General features: G+C 43.6%; 1 protein-coding gene across 1 annotated transcript in view; it reads left to right on the forward strand.

The window, feature by feature from the left end:
* Window positions 1–24,531, forward strand: part of TSEN54 (tRNA splicing endonuclease subunit 54) — a 667,232-nt gene that overhangs the window by 621,658 nt on the left and 21,043 nt on the right. Inside the window, exon 13 of the mRNA XM_044086814.1 lies at window positions 2,054–2,170. Coding sequence (XP_043942749.1) covers window positions 2,054–2,170 — 117 coding nt within the window. The remainder of the gene's footprint in view (window positions 1–2,053; window positions 2,171–24,531) is intronic.

The raw sequence follows: 24,531 nt of genomic DNA on the forward strand, positions 1-24,531 counted from the left end.
CAGACTGGCCACACCAGCACTGGTACCCAATCTTAAAGAACTTAGCACAAGAACCACCCTGGATTTTGCCTCAAATCCCACAGCTGCTGACACAGCACAACAATCAGATATTTCACAGCCAGCTAAAAACCTTAAATCTAGCTGCATGGAAAATTCCTTAGCCAAGCAAGCAATGCCTCTCTCCAAAGCTGTTATGGATGTCATTCTGGAGGCCAGAAGGCCTAGCACCAGGAAAGCATACTCGGATAAATGGAAGAGATTCTGTGCCTGGAACCAAGTGCACAACCTTGACCCTCTTGTCCCAAACATTCCTCAGATACTGCAATACTTAACTGAGATGCTGGACAAGGGCCTCTCTTTTTCATTCATCAAGATCCACGCCTCAGCTATCTCTGCTCATTACAACACGGATCCACCAATTTTTTTCTACAATACCTCAGAGGGGCTAAAAACATAAGACCGCCCTGTAGAGCACCCACACCAACTTGGGACCTCAACTTTGTTTTGAAAAAATTAACTTTACCTCCTTTTGAGGCAGCTAACACAGCAGAATTAAAATACATCTCTTGGAAAACTGCTCTGCTACTGGCAATAACATCAGCACGAAGAGTTTCAGAATTACAGGCACTAATGGCAGTGGAACCTTTCCTCATCTTCCACCAGGACAGGGTGTCTTTACGAACTAACCCTACGTTTATGCCAAAGGTGGTATCAAGTGTGGCTCTAAACCAAACTATTCACTTGCCAACTTTCTATCCAAAACCACAGAATAAAGGGGAGAGACTACTACATTCTTTGGACATTCACAGACAGTTACGCTTCTACTTGGACAAAACCAAAGCTTTCAGAAAAACTGAACAATTATTGGTAGCATATGCTGCAGGAGCACAGGGAAAAGACATTTCAAAGCAGACTATTTCAAAATGGATAGGATACTGTATATGTTTCTGCTATACCCACCATGGGAAACCTGTACCTAGCAGCATTAGATCTCACTCCACCAGGGCAACAGCCACTTCAACTGCCTACCTCAGAGGAGTACCTACCGAGGATATTTTGGAAGCAGCCACATGGAGTTCTGTGCATACCTTCACCAAACATTACCATTTGCCTTTATACTTCAAATCCAGAGCTGGCTTCACTACTGCTGTACTGCAGGGCCTTATAGCCACCCCTAATGCCTTATAGATCCAGCCTCCCTACCTCAGCTTTGGGACTCCACCCAAGTGTGATGACTGCAGCAGTGTAACACGATGAACATAGTACAGTTTTGTACCTACCATAAATGTAGATGTTCGAGTGTAAACACTGCTGCAGTCCAGGTTACCCTCCCTCCTTCCCCTCTTACTTTCTGGTACTTACCTAGGGCATCTACCCTTTATTACCTGTGGGGAGTATTTGCTGGTAACTAAAAGTGGTTGTTTGCTTTGCGTTTGTGTTTTTACTAGCAATTTGAATTGTTTACATATTTGGGGGCACCTGACATCTGGGGCAAGAAAAACTGAAGAAAATGGCGTCGGCTGCATCTTTTACACCCCTGTCGCACTGACGTCACGGAGGAGGTGACAGCAACTGACGCCGGACCAAGACTTTGGAACTCTGGCCGACTGCGGGACCGCCTGACGGCAGGATAACCCAAGTGTGATGACTGCAGCAGTGTTTACACTCGAACATCTGCATTTATGGTAGGTACAAAACTGTACTTTCATCTCCCTGCTGCTACCTTGATTTTCTTCCTTTTATAAATATCTGTCTGTCTCCTCTTTAGTCTTCCATGTGTGAAGTGCTCACCAACTTTTTTTCCCTTCTGTAGGCAGTTCCAAATGATGCCACCATTCGTTTTTGGGGAATGTCACTCTATGTATCCTTTGTACGAACGCATCCCTTATTCATTCATCCTGTTATGTGAATGTCATCACTCTTGCTGCACTCTGGCTTTGTCCCATGTGTGTTAAATAACCCCTCACCCCAAACACATGCACTTACACACTTTGTTTTGATTTTCTGAATGAATTGTTTGCATTTGCATAATTTGTCATTTCTGTCTCTTTAGACTTCAGGATGACCTAGGATCTTGGAAGATCGATTTTGATGTTTACCAGGCTGACAGTGTCGGACAGTTTCGGAAGAGCAACCCAGGAAAACCATACAGCAGAGTTTGTATTTGCAGGTAGTTAACTTTAGCTGATTATATCAAGCTGCCTGCTTTGTTAGTCTGACTAGGAGTTTGATAAAAATAGGCTAAACTTTTAAGAGATGCACTTGTGTTATATATGTAAGAAATCTGTAACTTATCAGAATGTTGTTCTCCTTTTAACTTTTGAATGCTTGATACAGATGTGCCACCCAGCAAACCTGATGTGTGTATCAAATAGCCCAACCATGAGGATGACCTAATTACAGGGGTAGCTTTTTGAGCAAATCAAATGTTGCTGGAGTGTGCCTGCTTCAGAATCACCCTCTTTACTCACTGATGAGGAGGTTTCAGGTTCTGCTGCAGAAAAATAACCCCTTGTAATATTCTAGAGAGCTTGCTTTTTGTGCAGAAACTACAGGGCAACACTAGCTGTCCCTCCTGTCTTGTGTCTTATAGATGTGTTGCTTGGTGCGATACAGAGTGCAGAATATAAGAAGCAGACATATTCATTATTACATATAATGTTGATGGCACTGTACTGACATCCTGCTTTGAAGGACTGGTTTCTCTTTTGGGTCCTAAGAAACGGTGCATAATTGAAATAAGAATATTGACATCATGAGGTAATTGTAGCCGGTAGTTATTGAGTTTCAAGTTCAGTTTTACTAAGGTGCTTGAGCCCAATTACCATCACAAGTAAAAATAAATCTAATACAATATTGACAGTAATCAAGCACTCATGGTTATAATTAAGGTCAGAAATGCATATCTGGTTAAAATTATGTGATGTTATATACTAAGTCAGATAGATAATGTTGTAGGAAATACTTAAAATTCAGTATTATTTGGAATTCCTTGAACACTAAGGGAAGGAGGATGTTCTTTATAGTTCTCTGTTGTTGTGGCTGTTGCCCCAACTGATGTCTAAAAGGTGCTTGGTTTAAGCAAACATCAGTACTATACTAGGGATGGTGCCTCCCTAGGGCTATTGCCAGTGGCCTTAGTAGCAAAGGATATCAGTGGAAGGGGATACAAAAGTGCCTCACCTCCTTCAAAAACCTCGAGCCTGGGTGGGCTTGTCAGTAAACAAAATCATGTAGTTGAACACTGTAATGCTCTTGATATCGTGGAAGCCCAGTATCGGCATGAATACCAGCAACTTTCATCTGTCCTATAGGTCCAGTAGACACCCTCCCCTGACATCAGAACTTCTATACTGTAAAGGGTTGTCAGCAGGTGTCATCTTTAGTTCTTTCTTTCTGACTCTGTGCCACTTCTTGTCTGTCGCAAAAGCCAGCGGATTTGAGGTAAGTATCCCCATTGGGAAACTTTCTATATATCTTTCTATTTTATATTTCTGTAGATTTCTGTAAAAGTTTCTGATTGCTTAGAGTATGGAAAACAAATTCTGCAGTGGGATTTCCTTTACCTGTTTCTTTTGCATGGGTCTGGAGCATGACATATGCAGTTGTCCCCAGTGTGCATTTTCCACCTCCTAAGCAGCTAAACATGGGGAGAAAGGTACTTCAGGAAAAACACACACCACCACAGCAGGAAAAAATTGCGATATTCTTTACTGATGTCATCGGTACTTCGGCTTACGCCTTCATGGAATACATTTTTACATCAAGCAGCATCCATTTATACAGTTCAGTTAACCAATATAATAATCAAACAATGAAATGACGATTCCATTCTTAAAGAGCCCATACTTGCTGACATAAGCTAATGACAATTTTAAATACATCTATTATTCATTGCATATCTTTTGTATATTGTTAAGACCACTTACACCTTTGATTCACAAAATTTATACATGTATTTTAAATTTAAAACAGACATTCCAATAACAGGGTGAATGAATATAATAAAAGTATGACCTTCAATATTATATCATAACTTGTCCTTTTTGTCATACCCATGCTGAATCACAATGCTGGAGGGAACACAGACCTATATTTTTACACTAAATATAGTCACATATTACTAACGCCCCAAGATGAAAACTATATATGTGCATTCTATTTAGTGTTCAAGTCCAATTCCATGTTTAACCCCCTAGGATGTAGTGTTCTAAAGTTAATAATGCATTCTGTCTCCAGTAGAGTCAAATTTCCTGCAACTTGTCCTTCCCTCTTTGGTTTGGGCCTGGCCAACACACCAAAGAAAAAAGTTTCATCAGAGCCCCCATGGGCCCCAATGAAACTTTCCGCAATGGGACTATCCAAAAAAATATGTGTCTGTGTTCCCTCCAGCATTGTGATTCGGCAGGGGTATGACAAATAGGATAAGTTATGGTACCAAAATTGAAGGTCATACTTTTATTGTATTCATTCACACTGTTATTGGAATGTCTATTTTAAATCTAAAATACATGTATAAATTTTGTGAATCAAAGGTGTGAGTGGTCTTAACAATATAGAACAATATACAAAAGGTATGCAATACATGTATTTAAAATTGTCGTTAGCTTATGTCAGCAAGTATGGGCTCTTTAAGAATGGGATAGTCATTTCATTGTTTGATTATTTTATTGGTTAACTGAACTGTATAAATGGATGCTGCTTGATGTAAAAATGTATTCCACGAAGGCGTAAGCCGAGGTACCGGAGACATCAGTAAAGAATATCGCAATTTTTTCCTGGTGTGGTGTTGTGTGTTTTTCTGGATATTTCGGGACTATTGTGTGTTTCTGAGAAAGGTACTTCAAGTAGAAGAGATTATGTCCATGCCCTAGTCTCACTTTGGCATCTGCCAGTCCCTGATAAAGCTATTGTAAAAAAGGAAAGAGAAGTATCCAGATGTGGCTGCGTGCCCACAGCTCAAGGCCTCTCTAATCAATGCCACTTCAAAGTACAGGTCCAAACCCCAAAAAGACAAAAGTTTGCTGTCTGTTTGTCCCAGCCTCAGCTGTACAGGCTTATGCCACACTTCTCTCAGGCCTACCTGCAGGATGTGTTCCACTTGGCTAAGGCTCGCATGGATTTCATGAGAACTAGGCAATACTACCCTGGAAAAAGACCCTTGCCCAGGAAATTTCTTTTGTTAGAAGAAAGAGGGACCACTCCCCACAAGAGACTTCTGATTCCTCAGACTGATTGTGATGCCCCACCATTGCACCAGTAATCAAGTAGCCTCAATCCTCACAACTGGTAACAGTGGGGGATGTTCACTAGGAAGATAACAGGTGCACACACAATGTTTCCAGATGCAGCTCTCTGCATCAAGTGCAATTTGCCCTAGGAGCACACTGAGACCACAGTCAGTCCGGGGCTGGTTTCTCCCTCTTTCTCCAGATCCCCAATAAGACTCCCCACTGGCAAAGCTGTAGAGTTGAGATCTCAGCTGAGTGACCAAGACAAGACCATCGGCATCCCTCTCTGTCCAACCAGTGCTTCGTGTCCCTGCCCAAGTAGCTCACACACACACACACACACACACACACACACACACACACACACACACACACACACACACACCCCTGGGAAACGCTGGCACAGGTTTTCTAGCTATGCCTCCTTCTGCCCAGACTATAAAGTAGTTTTCACTGCCACCAGTCTCTCCTTATCAGTTACTTTAGGGCCCTTAACAAAGGGTGTCCAATCTTACTGTGTAATATTAATATTAATACAAATGGTAGTTTGACCAAGAGCAAGGCTATTAGGAGTGCCCGCATAGTGTCACCAAGTAAATATGCAAGTACTCTCAAAACTTAAATCTCTCTACACAGGACAGCCACAATGAAACATTTAAACATATTTAATAGTAAATAATAAAAGAACAAGACAATAAATACTAGATGTATATTCACAGTGACATCAGAGTTCAAAACCACAGGAAATATTATTTAAAACAACATTGCAGAACAGCCTCAAATATATAAAGAAAAACATCTAAACTAAGCTTTTACTATATTCCTGACTGTGTCTAAGAGAATTGCTGTCACCTAAGAAATTACTAACATAGCAAGGCAGATGTGGTGAATGGATCTTCTAGTTGTTGTCAGGTCAAAGACAAAATGCAGAATGCCCTGTCTCACTAAGAGACTTCTCAAATGAATATTTCAAATATTACTGCTGGGATAACTTGCAGAATGACATACAATTTCTTTTCATCTGACTGCTAGTTCCCAGGCAAACCAACCATTGATGAAGCTTGCAGTATTTAGCATCTACTTGTAAAACTATACAGACAAGGGCATCTCCTCAGATTTCTGGAAGATGCTGAAAGTCATAAAACAATTGCATTCCTTCATGCTTTCAAGACTATTAATTGCTTCACCCTAAAGACAATACAGAAAGTTTCCTAGTACAGACATTGTGTCTTTTGCTGTATTGAAAACTGAAAGATACCATCTTTTAAGGCCTAGCCATAAAGTAATTTAATTTCAGTTATTTTTCCTGAAGTTAACCACCTATGTTCCAGTTTCCACTGTTAAAAGTATATAAAATTTAAACAGTTACAATAGTGCATGTACATTTCTGTTCTCTTCCAGTAGAGCACACTCTGGCTACATTTCAAACAGCACTCTGCAAGTACCATTTTCAACACACACGTCTGTACAGGTTTACTATTGAAATGTCGAATGGCACTACATCGACTGTACTATAGTCGAACACGGAAGTTCGAAAATAGTAATGTCGACGACAAAAAAACAATCTAGGACTGTGTTTTAACATGGGTCGAGGTAGGGGAGATGTTTGTAGTTCTGAATAATACTGAACACCTACCTCGACCCATGTTAAAACCATTCCTAGATTGTTTTTTTGTCGTCGACATTACTATTTTCAAACTTCCGTGTTCGACTATAGTACAGTCGATGTAGTGCCGTTCGACATTTCAATAGTAAACCGTCTGTACAAGCAGTGTGATATACACACAACATACAGTTCTAATACATTTGGAACACAAGCAGCTTGTATGAGTCATTTAGATATTCACCTGTGGCATATAATTATTTACAAAATTCCAGCTAGGTGGACTGGCAGTATCTCCTTTCATCACATTTCGTCCCCCCGTTCGAAGACTCAAGCTAGTTTTTCAAGTGACCCTTGAGAAACGTTGCTTGAGAGGGATGACCCTATGTGAGAATACTTCATCCCATTCCCTGTCTTCAGAGTCCATCTGCGTTGGCATTGCTGACCCCACTGTGGTGTTGCACTGTCATATATATCTGCAGCTGTAGCCTGCACCTTAGTAAGTTGGCATTTTGCTGGCTGGCTCATTGTAGCCATGTTAAGGGATTGTGGTCTGTAACTACACTGAATTTCCTTCCATACAGATAAGGCTGAAGTCTCTGCAGTGTCCATTCCTTTTCTGCAGGTGCATAGCATTTCTCCCTGGGTTGGAGCCTATGGCTGAGCTATACCACTGGGTGCTCTTCTCCGTCTGAGGAAACCTGGCCAAGTACAGCCCCACTCCATGGTTTGAAGCATCCACCTGCACAACAAATTATTTGCTGTAATCTGGACTGGCTAACACAGGGGGTCCCCCCAAAGCTCCTATAAGCTTCTGGAATATCTGCTCACATGCTGGGATCCACACTACCTTATCTGGCCTGTTTTTCCTTGTGACGTCTGAGAGAGGAACAGCTATGGTACTGTAATTGGGGACAAACTTTCTGTAGTCCCCTGCTGTCCCTAAGAATGCCCTTACCTGCTTTTTAGCAACATGGGCAGGCCATGCCTGAATGGCTTTCACTTTGGCAGCTTCTGGTCTGATCTTACCACTCTATGTCCCAGGTAGGAGACCTGTGCCATATGCACTTGACACTTACTGGGCTTAGTGATCAACCCTGCCCTCTGTAGTCTGCGCAGCACCTCCTGACATGCTGAAGGGGCTCTTACCAGGAATGGCTGTAGATGGCACTATTGTCCAGATAAGCAAGGACAAAATCTCCTGCTTTGGCTGGGATACGATCTACAAGGCTCTGGAAAGTCGCTGGGGCATTTTTTATCTGAAAGGGGATCTTCGTGAACTCATACAAGCCGAAAGGTCTCACAAAGGCTGACCTCTGTCTAGCATTGGGAGTCAAGGGCACCTGCCAGTAGTCCTTGGTAAGATCAGTAGTGGTAAGACACTGAGACCTACCCAGCTGTTCTAGGGCTTCATCTGTCTAAGACATGGAATAAGCATCTGACTCTGTGTGACTATGTAATTTCCTGTAGTCCACACACAACCTCGTGCTGCCATTCTTCTTTGGTACCAGCACCACTGGGGAGGCCCAGGGACTGCTGGACTCCTGGATTACCCCCAGTTCCAAAATTTCCTGCCTCTCCTCCCTCAGAATCTGTTTGACGCTCTCAAGCACCCAATAAGAGGCCTGCTTAATAGGCTTTTGGGGTTCTGTATCCACTTGGTGCTGCACCAGGTGGATACACCCTGATTTCCCAGTTAACATGCCCCCAAACTCCTGTTAACACTGCTCAGATTTCTTTATCCTGGGTAGGGGATAGCTGCTGGGACATTGCTACCCCTTCCACTGAGGTGTCAGTCCAAGCCCCATTGAGGAGATCACTCACCAGATCCCCCACGGACTCCTCCTGCCATCCGCTGAGAATATTTAGCACCAGGGCCTCTCTGTCGTGGTAAGGTTTCATCATGTTAACATGGTACAGTGTGTGCCCCTGCCTATCAGTTCTACCATGTAGTTAACATCACTGACCTTCCTTATCACTTTGAAGGATCCCTCCCAAGATGCCTGCAGCTTGTTGTGTCTGACAGGAATGACGACCATAACCTGCTGCCCCATAGCATACTCTCTAACTCAAGCTTTTCTATCATACCAGACCTTTTTCCGCTGTTGGGCTTCTGTCAGGTTCTCCTAGGCCAAGCCCATGAGTTCCCTGAGTCTTGTCCTGAGGTTTAGGACATATGCCACAGCAGACTCCTTGTGGGATTCGCACTCACCCTCCCATTCATCACAAATCAAATCTAGAGATCTCCTTTCCCTATGCCCATACAGCAACTCAAAGGGTGAAAAACGTGTGGATTCCTGGGGCACCTCTCTAAGCAAACAGATGTGGCATATATTTGTTCCACTCCCTTTTGAACTGATCTGCAAATGCCCATAGCATGATCTTTAGTGTAGAGTTTAACCTCTCCACCAGACCATTAGTCTGGGGATGGTAGGAGGTGGTCTTTAGGTGCTTCACCCCACAGCACTCCCACAGACAAGCCAGCAGGTCTGACATGAAATTGTCATCTCTGTCAGTCAGCATTTCTTTTGGGAAACCTACCCTGCTGAAAATCTCTAACAAAGCATTTGCTACCTTTTCTGCCTCGATGGACAACAGAGCCACTGCCTCAGGGTATCTGGTAGCATAATCTACTACCACTAGGATATACTTCTTCTGTATGGAACTTTGGGTACTCAGACATCCACAATATTCATAACTACCATCTGAAAAGGTTCCTCAATCACAAGCAAAGCCACCAAAGGAGCTTTCACCTTGTCTCCTGCCTAGCCTACATTATGGCACTGCTCGCAGGTCCTGCAGTACCCTGTTACATCCTTGGAAATCCTATGCCAATACAAGTTCTGCATAGTATATCTTTTGGTACACTTCATGCCCATATGGCCTGCAAAGAGAATGTCATGGACTACGGCTAAAAGTGCCAGACGGTAGGCTCTGGGCACTACCTACTGCTGTATTCTCTCACTTTTTAGCCCTCCCTCAGGGGTCCACTCTCTGTACAGTAACCCTTTGTCCCAGTATACAGATTCCCCATTCCCTTGAGAATCAGACCCCTCCCTGGCTACCTTCCTCAAGCATTGTAATGTAGGGTCTGAGAGCTGAGCCTGTCTCACCTCTCTCTCTCTTTGTAACCTTTCTCAGCTCCCTTTCCACAGGAAGTCTGGTATCCTCTGACAGTGATGCCTCACTATCAGCCGGGTACTACTACTCACGTCTGCCCTTGCAGTCACTCTGTCCAAGAGAACATCAGTACTCACCAGCAGCTGTGGCTCATCTTCAGTCTCACTGCTACAGGGAAGCTCCCTCTCTGAAGTAACCACCTCACCAGTCCTAGCTTCAAGTGTGCAGTCTGTCTGCCCCCCCCCCCCAGGGTACTAGACCCACATGCTTGCCTCCAAGCCTAACTGCATTCACACATGGTACTGCATTATCAAAATATTTACCTATCAGGACATCTGCAGGGATATCCTCAAACACATGTGATTGCTTGCATCCTTTTCCACCATCGCAGTCAAGGTGAACCCTAGCCAAAGGTATTTGGAATGGGGCCCTCTTAAAGCTCTGACTGCAGTACACTGCCCAAGCAAGTAGTGCTCCTCTTTAACCACTGCAGACTTCACAATGATTAGGTCAGAAACTGTCTGTCTCTTAGCAGTGGCTTCTTTCCCATCTACTAAAGATATGACCTTTTGTGATAGTTTTGTCTGGAGACAACAAGGGTACCACTTACCGCTGACATTCTGTCATTCCCACTTACTGTCTCCTCCACCTTTTGTTCCCCACCTTGCCTTTGTGGACATCTATATGCTACATGGCCCCACTGGTTACATTTAAAACATTTAGCTGTTGATCTTGGCCGTGTACCTGGACTAGTGGCTTCACCTGATATTGGCAGACTCTTTTTGGGGCAGTTAAGGCTGCCCACTATAGGTTCCCTTAGAATCATGTGCAGCACTGGGTATCCTTTTCCTGTGCAGTGATGCTCTGCTTGCTAGATACAGGTCTCCTTTTTCCCCAACTCATCTGTGGTGTTGCATTCCCTATCTGCAGACCAGATTCTCATGTCTTCAGGCAAAGTGCTAAGGGCTTGTTCCCTCACGAAAAGGTCTGTCAGCCCTTCAAAAGTGGTGATCTGACACCTACTCCACCCACCTATGAAAATAAGTGCTTAACTCAACAATATATTCACACACACTTTCATCTGCCTTGTGTCTATGGTCACAAAACCTTTTGTATAAGCTTCAGGTGTTAACTTAAAACACTCTAATAAACAATTTTTAACAGTATTGTAATTTAAACAATCAGTATCAGACAATTTAGAAACAGCAGTTACAGCTTTGCCAAGGAGTTAGGGGGCCAGGAACCATACCCCAGACCCCTTGGTCAACATTATACCGTTTATGTACCTTTTCAAGCATATGAATAAAAGTGTCAAAATTATCACCCTCTGTAAATTGTGGAAGAAATTTACTGATCGTTATTGCTTCTGGGGTTCAGTTATTACCTTCCCCGTTACCTCCATGACCCCGGTGAAGAGTCAGCATCTACCTTTCATGTTGCCTCTGCCTCTCATTTTCTTTGGCTTCTAGATGTCTCAGTCTCCCTGCTGCTTCTAATTCCTTTTGTTTCTCCTGCCCCAGTCTCTCTGCTGATTCCAATTCCAAAAGTTTGGCCTCCAGTTCAAGTCTTTTTAACTCCAGATGGATTTTTACATCCTCTGAGACAAAGGTGAACTGCCCATTTTCTGAAAGTTGTACATGCCCAAGGCCAGTCTGGTTGTCCTCCTGGTTGTTGGTCTGTGATTCAGCTGTGGCTACGGCTGCAATAATTTCTGCTTTAGTCAGGTTGGCATGCACCAGTCCTTTGGCTTAGCACATCTCAACCAACTGACTCGTCAGTTTGCCATAATCCTCTGCTGACATCCTTGCCTGTTCTCCCTGAATAACTAAGCTAACAAAAAATAAGTAAAACTATTGTGATGTACATACATACATACAAATATTTCAAACACTGGCATTAATGCCCTTCTAGCTTGCCAATATACCAAAACACTTGTTCCCATAATAAGTATCCAGGCTGTTCTTAAAATATCTAAACTAGTACTTGCTTTAATGTAATTTGGTAGTGTGTTCCATGCATCAGCTACTCTGTCAGAGAACCAATTAGTACACTTATCATTCCTATAGAATCTCCTACGTAGGTTGTCTGATGATCCTGTAGTACTTTTTGTTAACCCCAAACATTCCCAGCAGTAGTTGTCACTAAATGCCCTGTATACCTGAATAAGTTTAATCTCCTCTTAGATATTTGTAAGAGACACTGTGCAAGTTCAGATGTTTTAGTCTTTCATAATAATTTAAATTTTCACATCCATGGATACCCTTGGTATATTCCCGTTGTACTCTTTCCAGTTTACTCATGCTTGTTTTCTTATAGGGTTTCCATATTGTTATTCCATACTCAAGTTTGGGTCTAATGTAACTAACAAACAATGACTTTATTATTCTTGATTCCTAGACTTTATCTTTTTATACAACCTATAATTCTATAGCTATCATTAACCAATTGGTTGATATGATTAGAAAACATCTTAGCTGAATCTACCCATATACCCAGATCCTATAGCTGAATCTACCCAGGTCCTTAAATGAGTCTACGGTTTCAATGTGTGCTGTGTTAAATATTCACCTTTCAATGTATGCATACCAAATCTCATATGCTTAGTTTTTGATGTATTTATCAGCATATTATTCTTCTGTGCCCAAATGGTCAATTTAGTCAACTTATTTTGCAAACGTGCCTTATCTGTAGCACATATAATCAGGTTACCCAATTTCAAGTAATCTGCATATAGACAGTAGAACACCTCAGATGAATAAGTCAGGTCTGAAAGATACAGTCTAAACAAGTAAGGGCCTAGGACAGAGCCCTGTGGGACACCCTGACTATAATCAAGGATTTTGCCTGTCTAGTTGCTGTATACTTGTCATGTCCTATTTGTAAGCCATGCAGCTATCCATCTTATCAAGAGTACATCAATACCTAGTTGTACTAATTTATTGATCAGTGTTGTGTATGACCCTGTTAAATGCTGAAGTTAATTCTAAACAAATTACATCACAGCACAATTTTTCATTCATAGCTGTTATTATATTGTTATAGAACATGATGTTACAGTTGGTAATAGATCTGTTTTCAGCATATGCATGCTGATATATGGTTTCCAGTCCCAACCTATCTAATTCTAACAATAACTTATCCAGTATTACCTCCTCCATTATTTTTCCATAACATGAAAGTAGACTTAAGGGTCTGTATGACTCTGGGTTTGTCCTACTCCCCTTTTCCTTAAAGACAGGTTTAAGAAGCACATGTCTCCAGTCTTGAGGAATCTCTCCATATTTATATGACCTAGTGAATAATAGATAGAATGGTACTGTAAGTTGTTGCTGAAGTGTTCTCAGGTCATTGTTACTAATTCTAATCTCCTCCCTGTGTTTTGCTTGTATCCAGTTTGCACAGTTCTTTTTCAGTGTAATCTAATTTGATTACAGTATCTGGGGTTACTTGGATGTCACTAGAATAATTTACCACCCCTTTTGTGGAGCCAAACTGTTTTGCATAAGATTTTGTAAATATATCTATAATCTGTTGCGTCTCAGAATACATTTTAGAATCCACACACAGTTTATCAGTTTGTGTCTTTACTCCTTTCACATCTTATGAATCTATAAAAAGGTTTCCTATAATGCTCAATATCTTTTTATAAATTTTCTTCAAATTTTTCTTGATCTTGACTCACACTATGCTTAATCTATTTGTCCGGCTTGTTTATTCCAGTTTTCAAAGTTGTAGTTTGACCTCTCTTCCATTTCTTATGTTTTTTGTCTCTCAGCTTAATCAGATATCTTGTTCTTATGGAAATATATCCGTCTGATGTATGCCTAGATCCTAATGTTAAACATTTTTTTGATTTTTTTTGCACTCAAACTATTTCTCTTTCAAAACATTCCATCTGCAGTTTTTCCACTAAACACCTCACTCCAGTTAGTTTTACATAGTGACTGTTTTGCTTCCATATAATCTGTAATTAACCTTCTGTGCATTGGCTTAGATTTCAGTTTGACAGAATTATCTAGCAACAAATTAATCTTTATAACACCATGATCACTGCACATCAATGGTGGTAAAACATGGCTTGAAGTTACAGTAATTTATTTGGGAACACACAATGTCTAGTATGTTTCGCCCCCTGGTAGTTTTTTTTACAATCTGAAGCAATTGATGTGAAGTTGTTCAATCTCGCCATTCATTCTTACACATGGGTTCGGAGCCGATGGATCGGCTCCGAGTTGGCCGCTTTCACAAGCTCAAGATCTTAGAGTAGCTTGAGGCCAAGTCACTATCCCATGATGCTCTCTGTCTCACCTCAGATCTAGTTTGCCGCTACAACAGATTGGAGGTCGAGAGAGAGCTCGGGCCAGTATTCTTGTTTCTTATTATCTTTATATCAAAGATTTTGCTTTTTTCTCTAGTCACCTTGCCTTTCCTTTTGGGCGTGCTTTAGTTGTTGCTAAACAGTGTGTTTCTCTATCCTTGGTAGTTTTTGATAATAGATACCTTAAAAGTTAGTATATTTAATTAGTGTTTTATATATATATATATATATATATATATATATATATATATATATATATATATATATATGTATATATATATATATATATATATATGTATATATATATATATATATATATATATATATATATTTACTAGTTCTATAGATACGGTAGAGTTTGCTGTGTTAATAGCTATTACTTTCTAGTGTGGTTTACATAGTTTTTCTATATTGCTTTCTGTTTGGTGCATAGTTTTTGTTGTTGATATGGCTGATCAGAGGGAGAAACAAAAGTCAGGCTTTAAAAAAATGCCCTAAGTGCGGGCAGAAAATGTTGATTACTGACTTGCATGTTAATTGTGTTTATTGTTTGGGGCCAGTCCATCTCCAGGAGGATTGCTCCATTTGCCACTCTTTTAGCAGCAGGGTGTTACTGGAGCTCAGGAGAAAACTGGTGGACAGAGTTTTGCTGAAACCAGAATTTCAGGAGTCCTTGGACAAGGCTGACCAGGCTTTCAAGTCATTGAAGGGGTCGAAGTCCTCTAAAGCATCGTCAGATTCCAAGACATCGGCTGCAAGCATTACTGTTAAGGTGCTGTCGCCGGCTCTGCAGTCTTCAGAGCCGTGCACCGAGCCAGTGTTTCGGAGCCGGTCCCTGGTATTGGAGCTGGTCTCCAAAACCTTGAGGTCACCCATTTTGCAATCGGTGGCCTTTTCGATACCTTTGACTCATTCTTCGAGAACCCTCTCCGATGTGGATGTGGGCCAAGTGGTGCAGAGGCTTCTCGGGAACCCGGCACTGGCCAAATTATTATCAGCTTCGACCCAACTGGTTTCAGAGCCGAAGACCATTGTACCTGCTGTGACTACTCCTCCTCCGAGCTGAGCTGGGCCTTTGGAGATGGGGGAGGGGGAACTGATGATTGTGGATCCTTCAGAGCCAATGGCCTATTCCAGTGCTATCGGCTCTGTCAACCTGGACTACTTTGGTGCCGTTCGAGGAGTCTGGGAGCCGACACCCTCTGGTCAGCTCTGGGGGAGAGAGTCGAACCGATGTGTTGGTTCTGACCCTTCCTCTCGGAGCTTCAGCGAGGATGAGCTTGGCTCCTTCCTCTGGATCAAAGCCCACTGTTTCGGCGCCGGGGAGGTTGACGTCTTCTTCGGAACCGGCATCTTCTTCTGGTCGGAGCAGTGGAGCCTTCAACGCTATGAGGAGGGCTATGTCTTCCAAGACTCACACGTCATCAGGGCCTTCCTCCTCCTCTGCTTTCTGCCTGTACATCACAGGTCCCTGTAAAACGTCGAGACCCAGAACCTCAGGTAACCCCATTGGGTGACCTATGTTCTACTGAGACCTCACCGGAAGCCCCCACTGATGAGGTTCCCAGGAAGAAACTTTGCAAGAGGAGGCATTTGGACTCCCCGCAGGAGTCTATTACATCAGACACTGATTTAGAGGAGTCAGAAGGGTCCCCATGGCCCCCCTCTGAGGATATCTCCTTTGCTGATATCCTTGAAGTCCTTAAGCAGAGGGGTGACTGGAAGTCAGTTAGCCCTACTGATGATGAGTCAGTGCTCCTGAAGGCCTTTGGGTCTCAACCCTCCACCTCCTGGGTGACTCCGCTCTTCACTTCGATGAACTAATGGAATTGGTTGCTCGAATGGCGTGGGAGTCTCCTGTTACTATGGAACCTGTCCCACGGAGGCCCAACAAATTTATTACATCCCCCCAAGGTAAAATGTTCCTCACAAAGGTAGTGCTAGTTGATGCCATGGTGGTGGCGGCAGCCACCAAGAAAGAGATGTCTGAAACCTTTTCTACTAATCCTCCTAATAGAGATTCCAGGACTATGGACAGATATGGGAAACACATCTTTAGTTCTGCAACTTTTACTATGCGATCGCTCAACTACTTGACTCATTTTACCCGTCTTCAAAGAGATCTCCTAAAAGAGCTTGGAGATACTCTGCAGGGTAGTACAGATGGAGGTGTCTCTGAGAAGGTGACAGCCCAGCTTAATACCCTTAATTCCATACCTGGCTCATCCATGCGGCTCATTTCTTATGCAGCCGATGGTTCGAGTCAGGCAGCGAGTTCAGCAATAGCTCTTCGGAGACATTCCTGGATGCGCTTATGCTCCTTTGTGGAAGCCTTCAAGCTTTCCTTCATTAATACCTCATTTGATGACTCGTCCCTTTTCGGGCCCAAAGTCACAAGGAGACCCTCGCTAGGTGTGAGCATGATGGAAAGACTCTATCTGCTGTAGGAGTCTGTTTTTCCACCCCTACTAGACCATACCCCAAAGGGCAAAAAGGTGGAAAAATGTGGTTCCGAAAGTCCCAAGGAGCTTTCCAGAACACACGTAGTGAACCCCCCTCCAGGAGCAGAGGAGGGGGCAATAATGGAAGATGCCCCAGTGGCAGAGAGGATCCGCAAAACCAGGGTGACAGGGATCAGTTCTTTGGCAAGTCCTACCAGCGCTCCTGAAAGGAGGCCCAACTGTCCTACTCTGGAGGCAGTCGGGGGTCGCTTGTCTTTGTATCCAGATGCCTGGCTGGAAATTACAAAAGATTCTTGGGTACAAAGCATTTTAACCAGAGGTTACATCATCCCGTTCTCAGAACCCCCACCTGTTCGAAGGAAAATTCCAGACATTCCACCCAGTCTCAGGGATCAAGCAGCCATAGAAATCCAAAGGCTGCAGGAAATAAAATTCATCCAGTCAGTCCCAGCAGACCAAATAGGATCCGGAACTTACTCCAGATTCTTTTTAGTTCCAAAGAAAACAGGGGACTGGAGGCCCATCTTGGACCTCAGCAGACTCAACACCTTCGTAAAGAAGGAGAAGATGTTCATCGTGTTACACTGCTGTAGTCATCACACTAGGGTTATCCTGCCGTCAGGCGGTCCCGCAGTCGGCCTGAGTTCCAAAGCCTTGGTCCGGTGTCGGTTGCTGTTGCTTCTTCCCTGACGTCAGTGCGCCAGGGGTATATAAGATGCAGCCGATGCCATTTTCTTCAGTCTTTCTTGCCGTGCGTTGCCCAATGCAAAAGCAGTTAGCAAGTGCCGGTTGGCCGACTCCTGAGATTTTCATTCCGAATCCAGAACCGAAGTCTTCTACAAAGCTAAGTACCCCGTTGGGGAAACTTTTTTCTTGCCTCAGACCGATGTCAGTAAAAGTTAATAATTGTATTTCTTGTGGGAAGCAAATACCTCATAAGGATTTCCATTTCTATTGTATCCCATGCCTAGGCCCAGACCGCAACGTCACTGGTTGTCGGTTTTGTGCTAGGTTTAACAAGCGCACCATTAAATGTCAGTTTGATTTTGCCTGACATTATTTTAGCAGAAAATTCAATTACACCATGCCGTCGGAACTACCGACCAGAATACACAAAAAGTGCAAAGACAAGGACTGGCATCCGAGGCCCAAAACTGACGACGAGGCCTCTTCTAGGCCAGTCGCCGGTTCTCCGGTTTTCAGCGAGGCACCTTCGCAGCCCCTGATGACCGCTTCTTTAGAACCACAGGACGCCTCTGACTCCCACGTGGAGATGGCTGGGCCTTCGGATACACCAGACTTGAGACCTACCGAGACTAACCCTTCAGAGGGCTCCAGAGTAGCTGAACAACCCGCAGCTTTAGAGGGTGTTTTCAGGCCTACTCAGTTAACCATTAAATTTATCCAAGTCCACAGAATAAAGGGGAGAGACTACTGCATTCCTTGGACATACACCGGCAGTTACGCTTCTAATTGGACAAAACTAAAGCTTTCAGAAAAACTGAGCAATTGTTTGTATCATATGCTGCAGGAACACAGGGAAAAGCCATTTCAAAACAGACCATTTCAAATTGGATAGGCCATTGCATACATTTCTGCTATACTCATCATGGGAAAACTGCACCTAACAACATTAGTTCTCATTCCACCAGGGCAACAGCCACTTCAGCTGCCTACCTCAGGGGAGTTACCTACCAAGGACATTTTGGAAGCAGCAACTTGGAGCTCTGTACATATCTTCACCAAGCATTACCATCTGCCTCTTTACTCTAAATCCAGAGCTGGCTTTGCCACTGCAGTTCTGCAGGGCCTTATAGCCACCCCTAATGCCTTATAGAACCAGCCACCCTACCTCTGCTTTGGGATTCTACCCAAGTGTGATGACTGCAAGAGTGTAACACGATGAACATAGTACAGTTTTGTACCTTCCATAAATGTAGATGTTAGAGTATATACACTGCTGCAGTCCAGGTTACCCTCCCTCCTTCCCCTCTTACTTGCTGGTACGTACCTATGTCTTCTACCCTTTACTACCTATGGGGAATATTTGCTGGTAACTGAAAGTTGTTGATTGCTTTTCTTATGTATGTTTTATTAGCAATTTACATTGCCTACCTTTTTGGGGGCACCTGACATCTGGGGCAAGAAAAACTGAAGAAAATGGCATCGGCTGCATCTTATATACCCCTGGCGCACGGACGTCAAGGAAGAAGCGACAGCAACCGACACCGGACCAAGACTTTGGAACTCGGGCCAACTGCGGGACCGCCTGATGGCAGGATAACCCTAGTGTGATGACTGCAGCAGTGTATACACTCGAACATCTATATTTATGGTAGGTACAAAACTGTACTTTCCAGATGGTCACGCTTCAATTGATCCTTCCGTTCTTAGTAACAGGCAATTGGATGTGCTCTATAGATCTCAAGGATGCGTACTATCATATCAAAATGGTCAGACCATCCAGAGATCACTTGCGTTTCTGGGTGGGAGCCAGTCACTTCCAGTTCCGAGTACTGCCCTTTGGTCCCACAACAGCCCCCAGAGTGTTTACCAAATGCATGGCTGTGGTTACGGCTCACCTGAGGCGTCTAGGATTCCGAGTGTTTCCTTATCTGGATGACTAGCTCCTTACCGCCACCTCCAGGCATCAACCAATTCTATCCAGGGATCATACTCTCAATCTGTGCTCTCAGGAATAACTATAAATTTCAACAAGTCTGCGTTGTCACCATCGCAGCATAGCTCCTTTATCGGAGCAGACTTAGACACCACCACCACCATGGTAAAATTGCCTCCGGACAGAATAGTCACTCTTCGAAACCAGGTATCAGACATTCTGACGAGAAAAAAAATACCAGCCTTTCAAGTGTTGAAACTACTAGGTACCATGGCAGCTACCCTCATAGCAGTTCCTATGGGGCGTATGCACATGAGAATACTTCAGTGGTTGCTCTTCACCCTGTGGTCTTACCAACAACTTCCATTGTCATTCTTGATAATGATTACAGATTCTTGCAAAAAGGATCATCTTTGGTGGTGGACCAGTCACCAAGTAACAGCAGGTCGCCCATTTGTTCTTCCCCTGCTGTCAGCCACGGTGACCATGGATGCTTCTCTAATAGGGTGGGGGGGGCTATTTCAGGGAAGAACAGCCCAAGGCACCTGGTCAGAAACAGAGTCACAGTTGCACATCAATGTCCTGGAGTTGAGAGCGGTACTTTTGGTGTTGCAGTACTTCCTTGACTCTCTACCTCTGGGGACAATTGCGATCCAGACCGACAACATATCTGTGGTCTGGTATATCAACAAACAAGGGGGAACCAAGTCTTACCCCTTATGTTGAGAGGCCTTGAGAATTTGGCAGTGGGTGGTATCCACAAGGCGCTTTATGATAGCAATGCACATCCCAGGGAAATCCAGCGTGATCGTGGACAAACTGAGCAGAGCCATTCTGATGCTGCATGAGTGGTCCCTCAAAGACGAGGTTGCAGAGATGATTTTCCGCAGATAGGACCAGCCTTGCTGCGACCTGTTTGCATCCCGTATGAATGCCAAATGCAGAAGCTACTTTGCCCTGAATCCCCCACCAGGGGACCGCCCAAGGGACTCGCTCATACACTATTGGCCCCGGGACTCCTATATGCCTTTCCACCAACTCCCCTGATTCTGAAATTCTTACAGAAAGCCAAAGCCCTGGGGAGGACAGTAATCTTAATAGCCCCGGTTTGGCCTAGGTAGATTTGGTTTCCCTTCCTTCGACTCTATCAGCTGGAGGAACCTTGGATTCTGGACCCAGTTCCAGATCTACTGACACATTCATCAGGGGCCCTTCATCCCTCTCTTCATTCCCTCAGACTGACAGCTTGGTTGCTACGATTCCCACCTTAGCCAGGTCACACGACTTTTCCTCAAAGGTACAGCATATTCTTGTATCTTCTCATAAAGCTTCCACTAGAAAGTTGTATGCCAGCAAATGGAAGCAATTTGCTTTATGGGCCTCCCAGAGTAATATTGACCCTTATGTTGCCTCAATTGCTAGTATTCTGGAATTTCTGACTAAGCTTTTTCATTAAGGTGCTGCAGCTGCCACTATAAGAGTTGAATTGGCTGCAATTTCGAATTTCCACCTTGGGTCTGAAGGTTCTAACCTAGTGTCTCACAGACTATGTAGGGCCTTCTTAAAGGGTACCATTCATCTTAGACCGCCTGTTAGACAACCTTTTACTCCCTGGAGTCTGAATTTTGTGCTGTCATGAATTATTCTTCCTCCCTTTGAGCCTGCATTGTCCTGCCATTTAAAATTTCTTTCTTAGAAAACAATTTTCTTGTTAGCCATTACCTCAGCACGTAGAGTGTCCAAGCTTCAGGCCCTATGTATAAAACCCCCATATTTGGTGTTTCATCCTGACAGAGTGTCACTGAGGACTAATCCTTCCTTCCTTCCAAAGGTGTGTTCTGAGACTAACCTGAATCAAACTATTGAACTCCCAACTTTCTTCAGTAACCATTCTAACAAGTTGGAGTATATGTTGCATAAGCTTGATGTTCACAGGCAGTTAAGATTCTATTTGGACAGAACAAAGGAATTCAGAAAATCAGAACAACTCTTTGTTTCTCATGCTGACACTAAAAAAGGGCTTCCAGTATCCAAAGATGTTCATCGTGTTTCACTGTTGCTGTTATTACATTTGGGTTATCTGCCTGCAGGTAGCCCTCAGCCGGCCTGATTATCAAAGTCTTTGGTCCTGCATCGGATGCTCTCTCTTCTTCCATGACGTCAGGTAGTCAGGGGTATAAAGCATGCAGCCGACGCCATTACATCAGTCTTTCTTGCCGTGCGGTGCCCGAAGCAGAAGCAGTTCACAAATGCCAGTCGGCCGACTCCTGAAATTTTCATTTTCGAGTTTCAGAACCAAAGTCTTCAAAAAAAAGCTACGTACCCCGTTCGGGATCCTTTTTCTTGCTCTAAACCGATGTCAGTAAAAGTTAACAATTGTATTACCTGTAGAAAGCAAATACCTCATAAAGATTTTCATTCGTACTGCATTCCTTGCCTAGGCCCAGACCATGACGTCCCTCACTGTCGGTTTTGTGCCTTATTCAATCCTCAAACTATTCGTCAGTCCATTTTTGCAGCAAGCTATTTCGGTACTCAGTTTAATTATCCAGAAATGTCTTCGGTAAGCCATTAGACTACCGCATTCCAAAAAAACATAAAGATAAAGACAGAGTCAGACCGCATAGGTCCAAAGCTGCCGACGACGCTTCCGTTAAGCTAGTCGCCAGTTCGCTGGTACTCAGTGAGGTGCTTTCGCAGTCCCTGATACCTGCTGCTTTAGATGTGCAGGCCTCTACTGAGACCCATTCAGAGTCTGGTATGCTGCGAGATGCTTCTTCAACTATGGAACCTGCGGATGTTTCTACCTTGGATGGGTCCGCAGCCACTGTGCAGACACCAGCTTATGAGGGTGTATTCAGGCCTATGGACTTGCATTTCAAACCGAAGCCATCTTCTTCTTCAAGGCCTAAAACTCGACCCACGCCTAGAAAACTGACATTCAAACTGCATGGTCAGGCCCATATGCCTAAAAAACAAATGATAAGAATGGCTGAAAACCTTATTACTCTATAATTAGGGGAAGCCAGCCTTCTCCCTCTAAGAGACCTAAAACTGATTTTCCTTCTGATCAGGATTCTGAAATTTCTGTTTCTTCCGATGACCAGGGTTTGCCCTTTTCTATCTATGAGGATTCTGATGCAGAGGACTCCATACCCTCTTTTTTCCCTCCAGAAGATTTTCTTATGGTGAAACCTTGCACACCCTTAGGGAGCATTTCCGCTGGGAAAGCCAGGATTACTCTGACTCCAAAAAGAGGCTTAGGGAATTCTTACTCCTACCTCAACACAGGCCTTTAGTTATCCCTCCTGTAATGGACATTGTAGATGATGCCTTCTTGGAATCTAGCCTGGCCCCAAACACTTTTCCTCCAGCTCCCAGGAAACCTGACAGGTATTACAGAGTACCTGACTCTCACAAGTTCCTCTTTAAGAATCCTACTGCAGACCCAGAGACCATTTCACAGGGACCCAAAGGCATTAAGGCTGCTACTGCCAAAAACCCTACCCCCTCTGATAGAGATTCCAGGGCCCTGGACAGATGGGGTAAGAAGGTATACACTTCTGCTACTTTGGCCACTAGGGCCTTAAACTGCCAGTTTCATATGTTAAAGTATCAGCAGCATATTATTGGACTACTTAAACAGAAAATTATGTTGATTCCTGACTGTGCTGAAAATAAAGAATTACAGGATTTAATGCATTCTGCTGAACAAGTTGGTAAACATACTTTGCAATGTGGTTTTGACTCTTTAGAAGCATCTTGCAGGGCTGCTGTCATTGGGTCTGTTCTTAGAAGACATACTTGGCTTAAGGAGCAAAATTTGCCAGATCATGTTAAAGCTAAATTACTGGATGCTCCCTTAAACCAAGACTGCCTGTTTAGCAACAAAGCAGAAGAAGTTCTTAAAAAGATGGAGGAAAAAGCTAAATCTATGCAAACTGTTAAAAGATTTTCTGCAAGTAAAGCCTCCCAGATTTAGTAGGCATTGGCTTTCTAAGACTTGGTCCTTCCCTGTCTCTTCCAGGCCTTCTCAGTCCAAACCCAGGAACAGCAGACCACCTAGGCTTCAGTCTCAAGGTGCTCACAGGCCTAAGCAGTGGGGGGCTCCCACTTCCAAAGTTGGAAGTAGTAAGACATCCCCCATGATAAAGTGTCACAATGACATAACTTTAAACCTTCTAAGCCCTGCTTAACTGTCTGCTCCCTTAGGGGGAAAGATCGCCCTGCATTCAAAAAACTGGGAACTCATTACCCAAGACAAATGGGTTTTAAATATAGTTTCCCAAGGATACAGATTCCACTTCCACTCCTTACCAACCCCAAAAGATTGGCCAGACCTACCTCCAAATCAGTGGGCAGAGGCTCAAGAGCAGGTTGTCTCTCTTCTAAGTATCAGGGCTATTCAGCCTGTCCCAGTAGAGGAATGGGGACAAGGTTTTTACTCAAGACTTTTCCTGGTACCCAGAAAAGACAACTCCTGGCATCATATGCTGGACCTGTCTATTCTAAACACCTTTTTTGGTAATCCCAAAATTCAAAATGCTAACTCTTCATCAGCTGCTTCCCATGCTAGGCAAAAATGTCTGGTTGGCAACATTGGACTTAAAGGAAGCTTACCTGCACATCCCAATAAGGGAATCTTGCAGAAAATACGTACTCTTCAGAGCAGGTTACATGCAATATCAGTTCTCTGCACTGCCCTTTGGCTTATCTACTGTGCCCAGGGTATTCACAAAGTGCCTAGCTCCAGTCATTGCATTCTGCAGGCAAAGACGTATTCAAATATACCCATACCTAGATGATTGTCTAATTCAGGCCAAAAGCCAGTACATACTATTAAATCATCTGGCATTTGTAAAGAAACTGCTGACCTCACTGGGGTACGCCATAAACGAAAAGAAATCTCACCTAGTACCCTGCCAACAAATTGTATTCCTGGGAGCAAGCTTGAACACAACTTCCCAGATGGCCTACCTCACGTCAGAGAAACAAGTTTGACAGCCTACTTCAAACTACTGGCCGCAAAGACTCAGCTATCTGTGTGGAAAATACTGCAAGCCCTGGGTTTCATGGCCTCTTGTATCCTACTAATTCCATATGCAAGACTGCATATGAGGAAACTACAGTGGTATCTAAAAAGCCTATGGTGTCAACATTCTAAGGACCTGGAATTA

The sequence above is a fragment of the Protopterus annectens genome, chromosome 10.part0 (genome assembly GCF_019279795.1).
Source record: "Protopterus annectens isolate FY-2018-M chromosome 10.part0, PAN1.0, whole genome shotgun sequence".
NCBI lineage: Eukaryota > Metazoa > Chordata > Ceratodontiformes > Protopteridae > Protopterus > Protopterus annectens.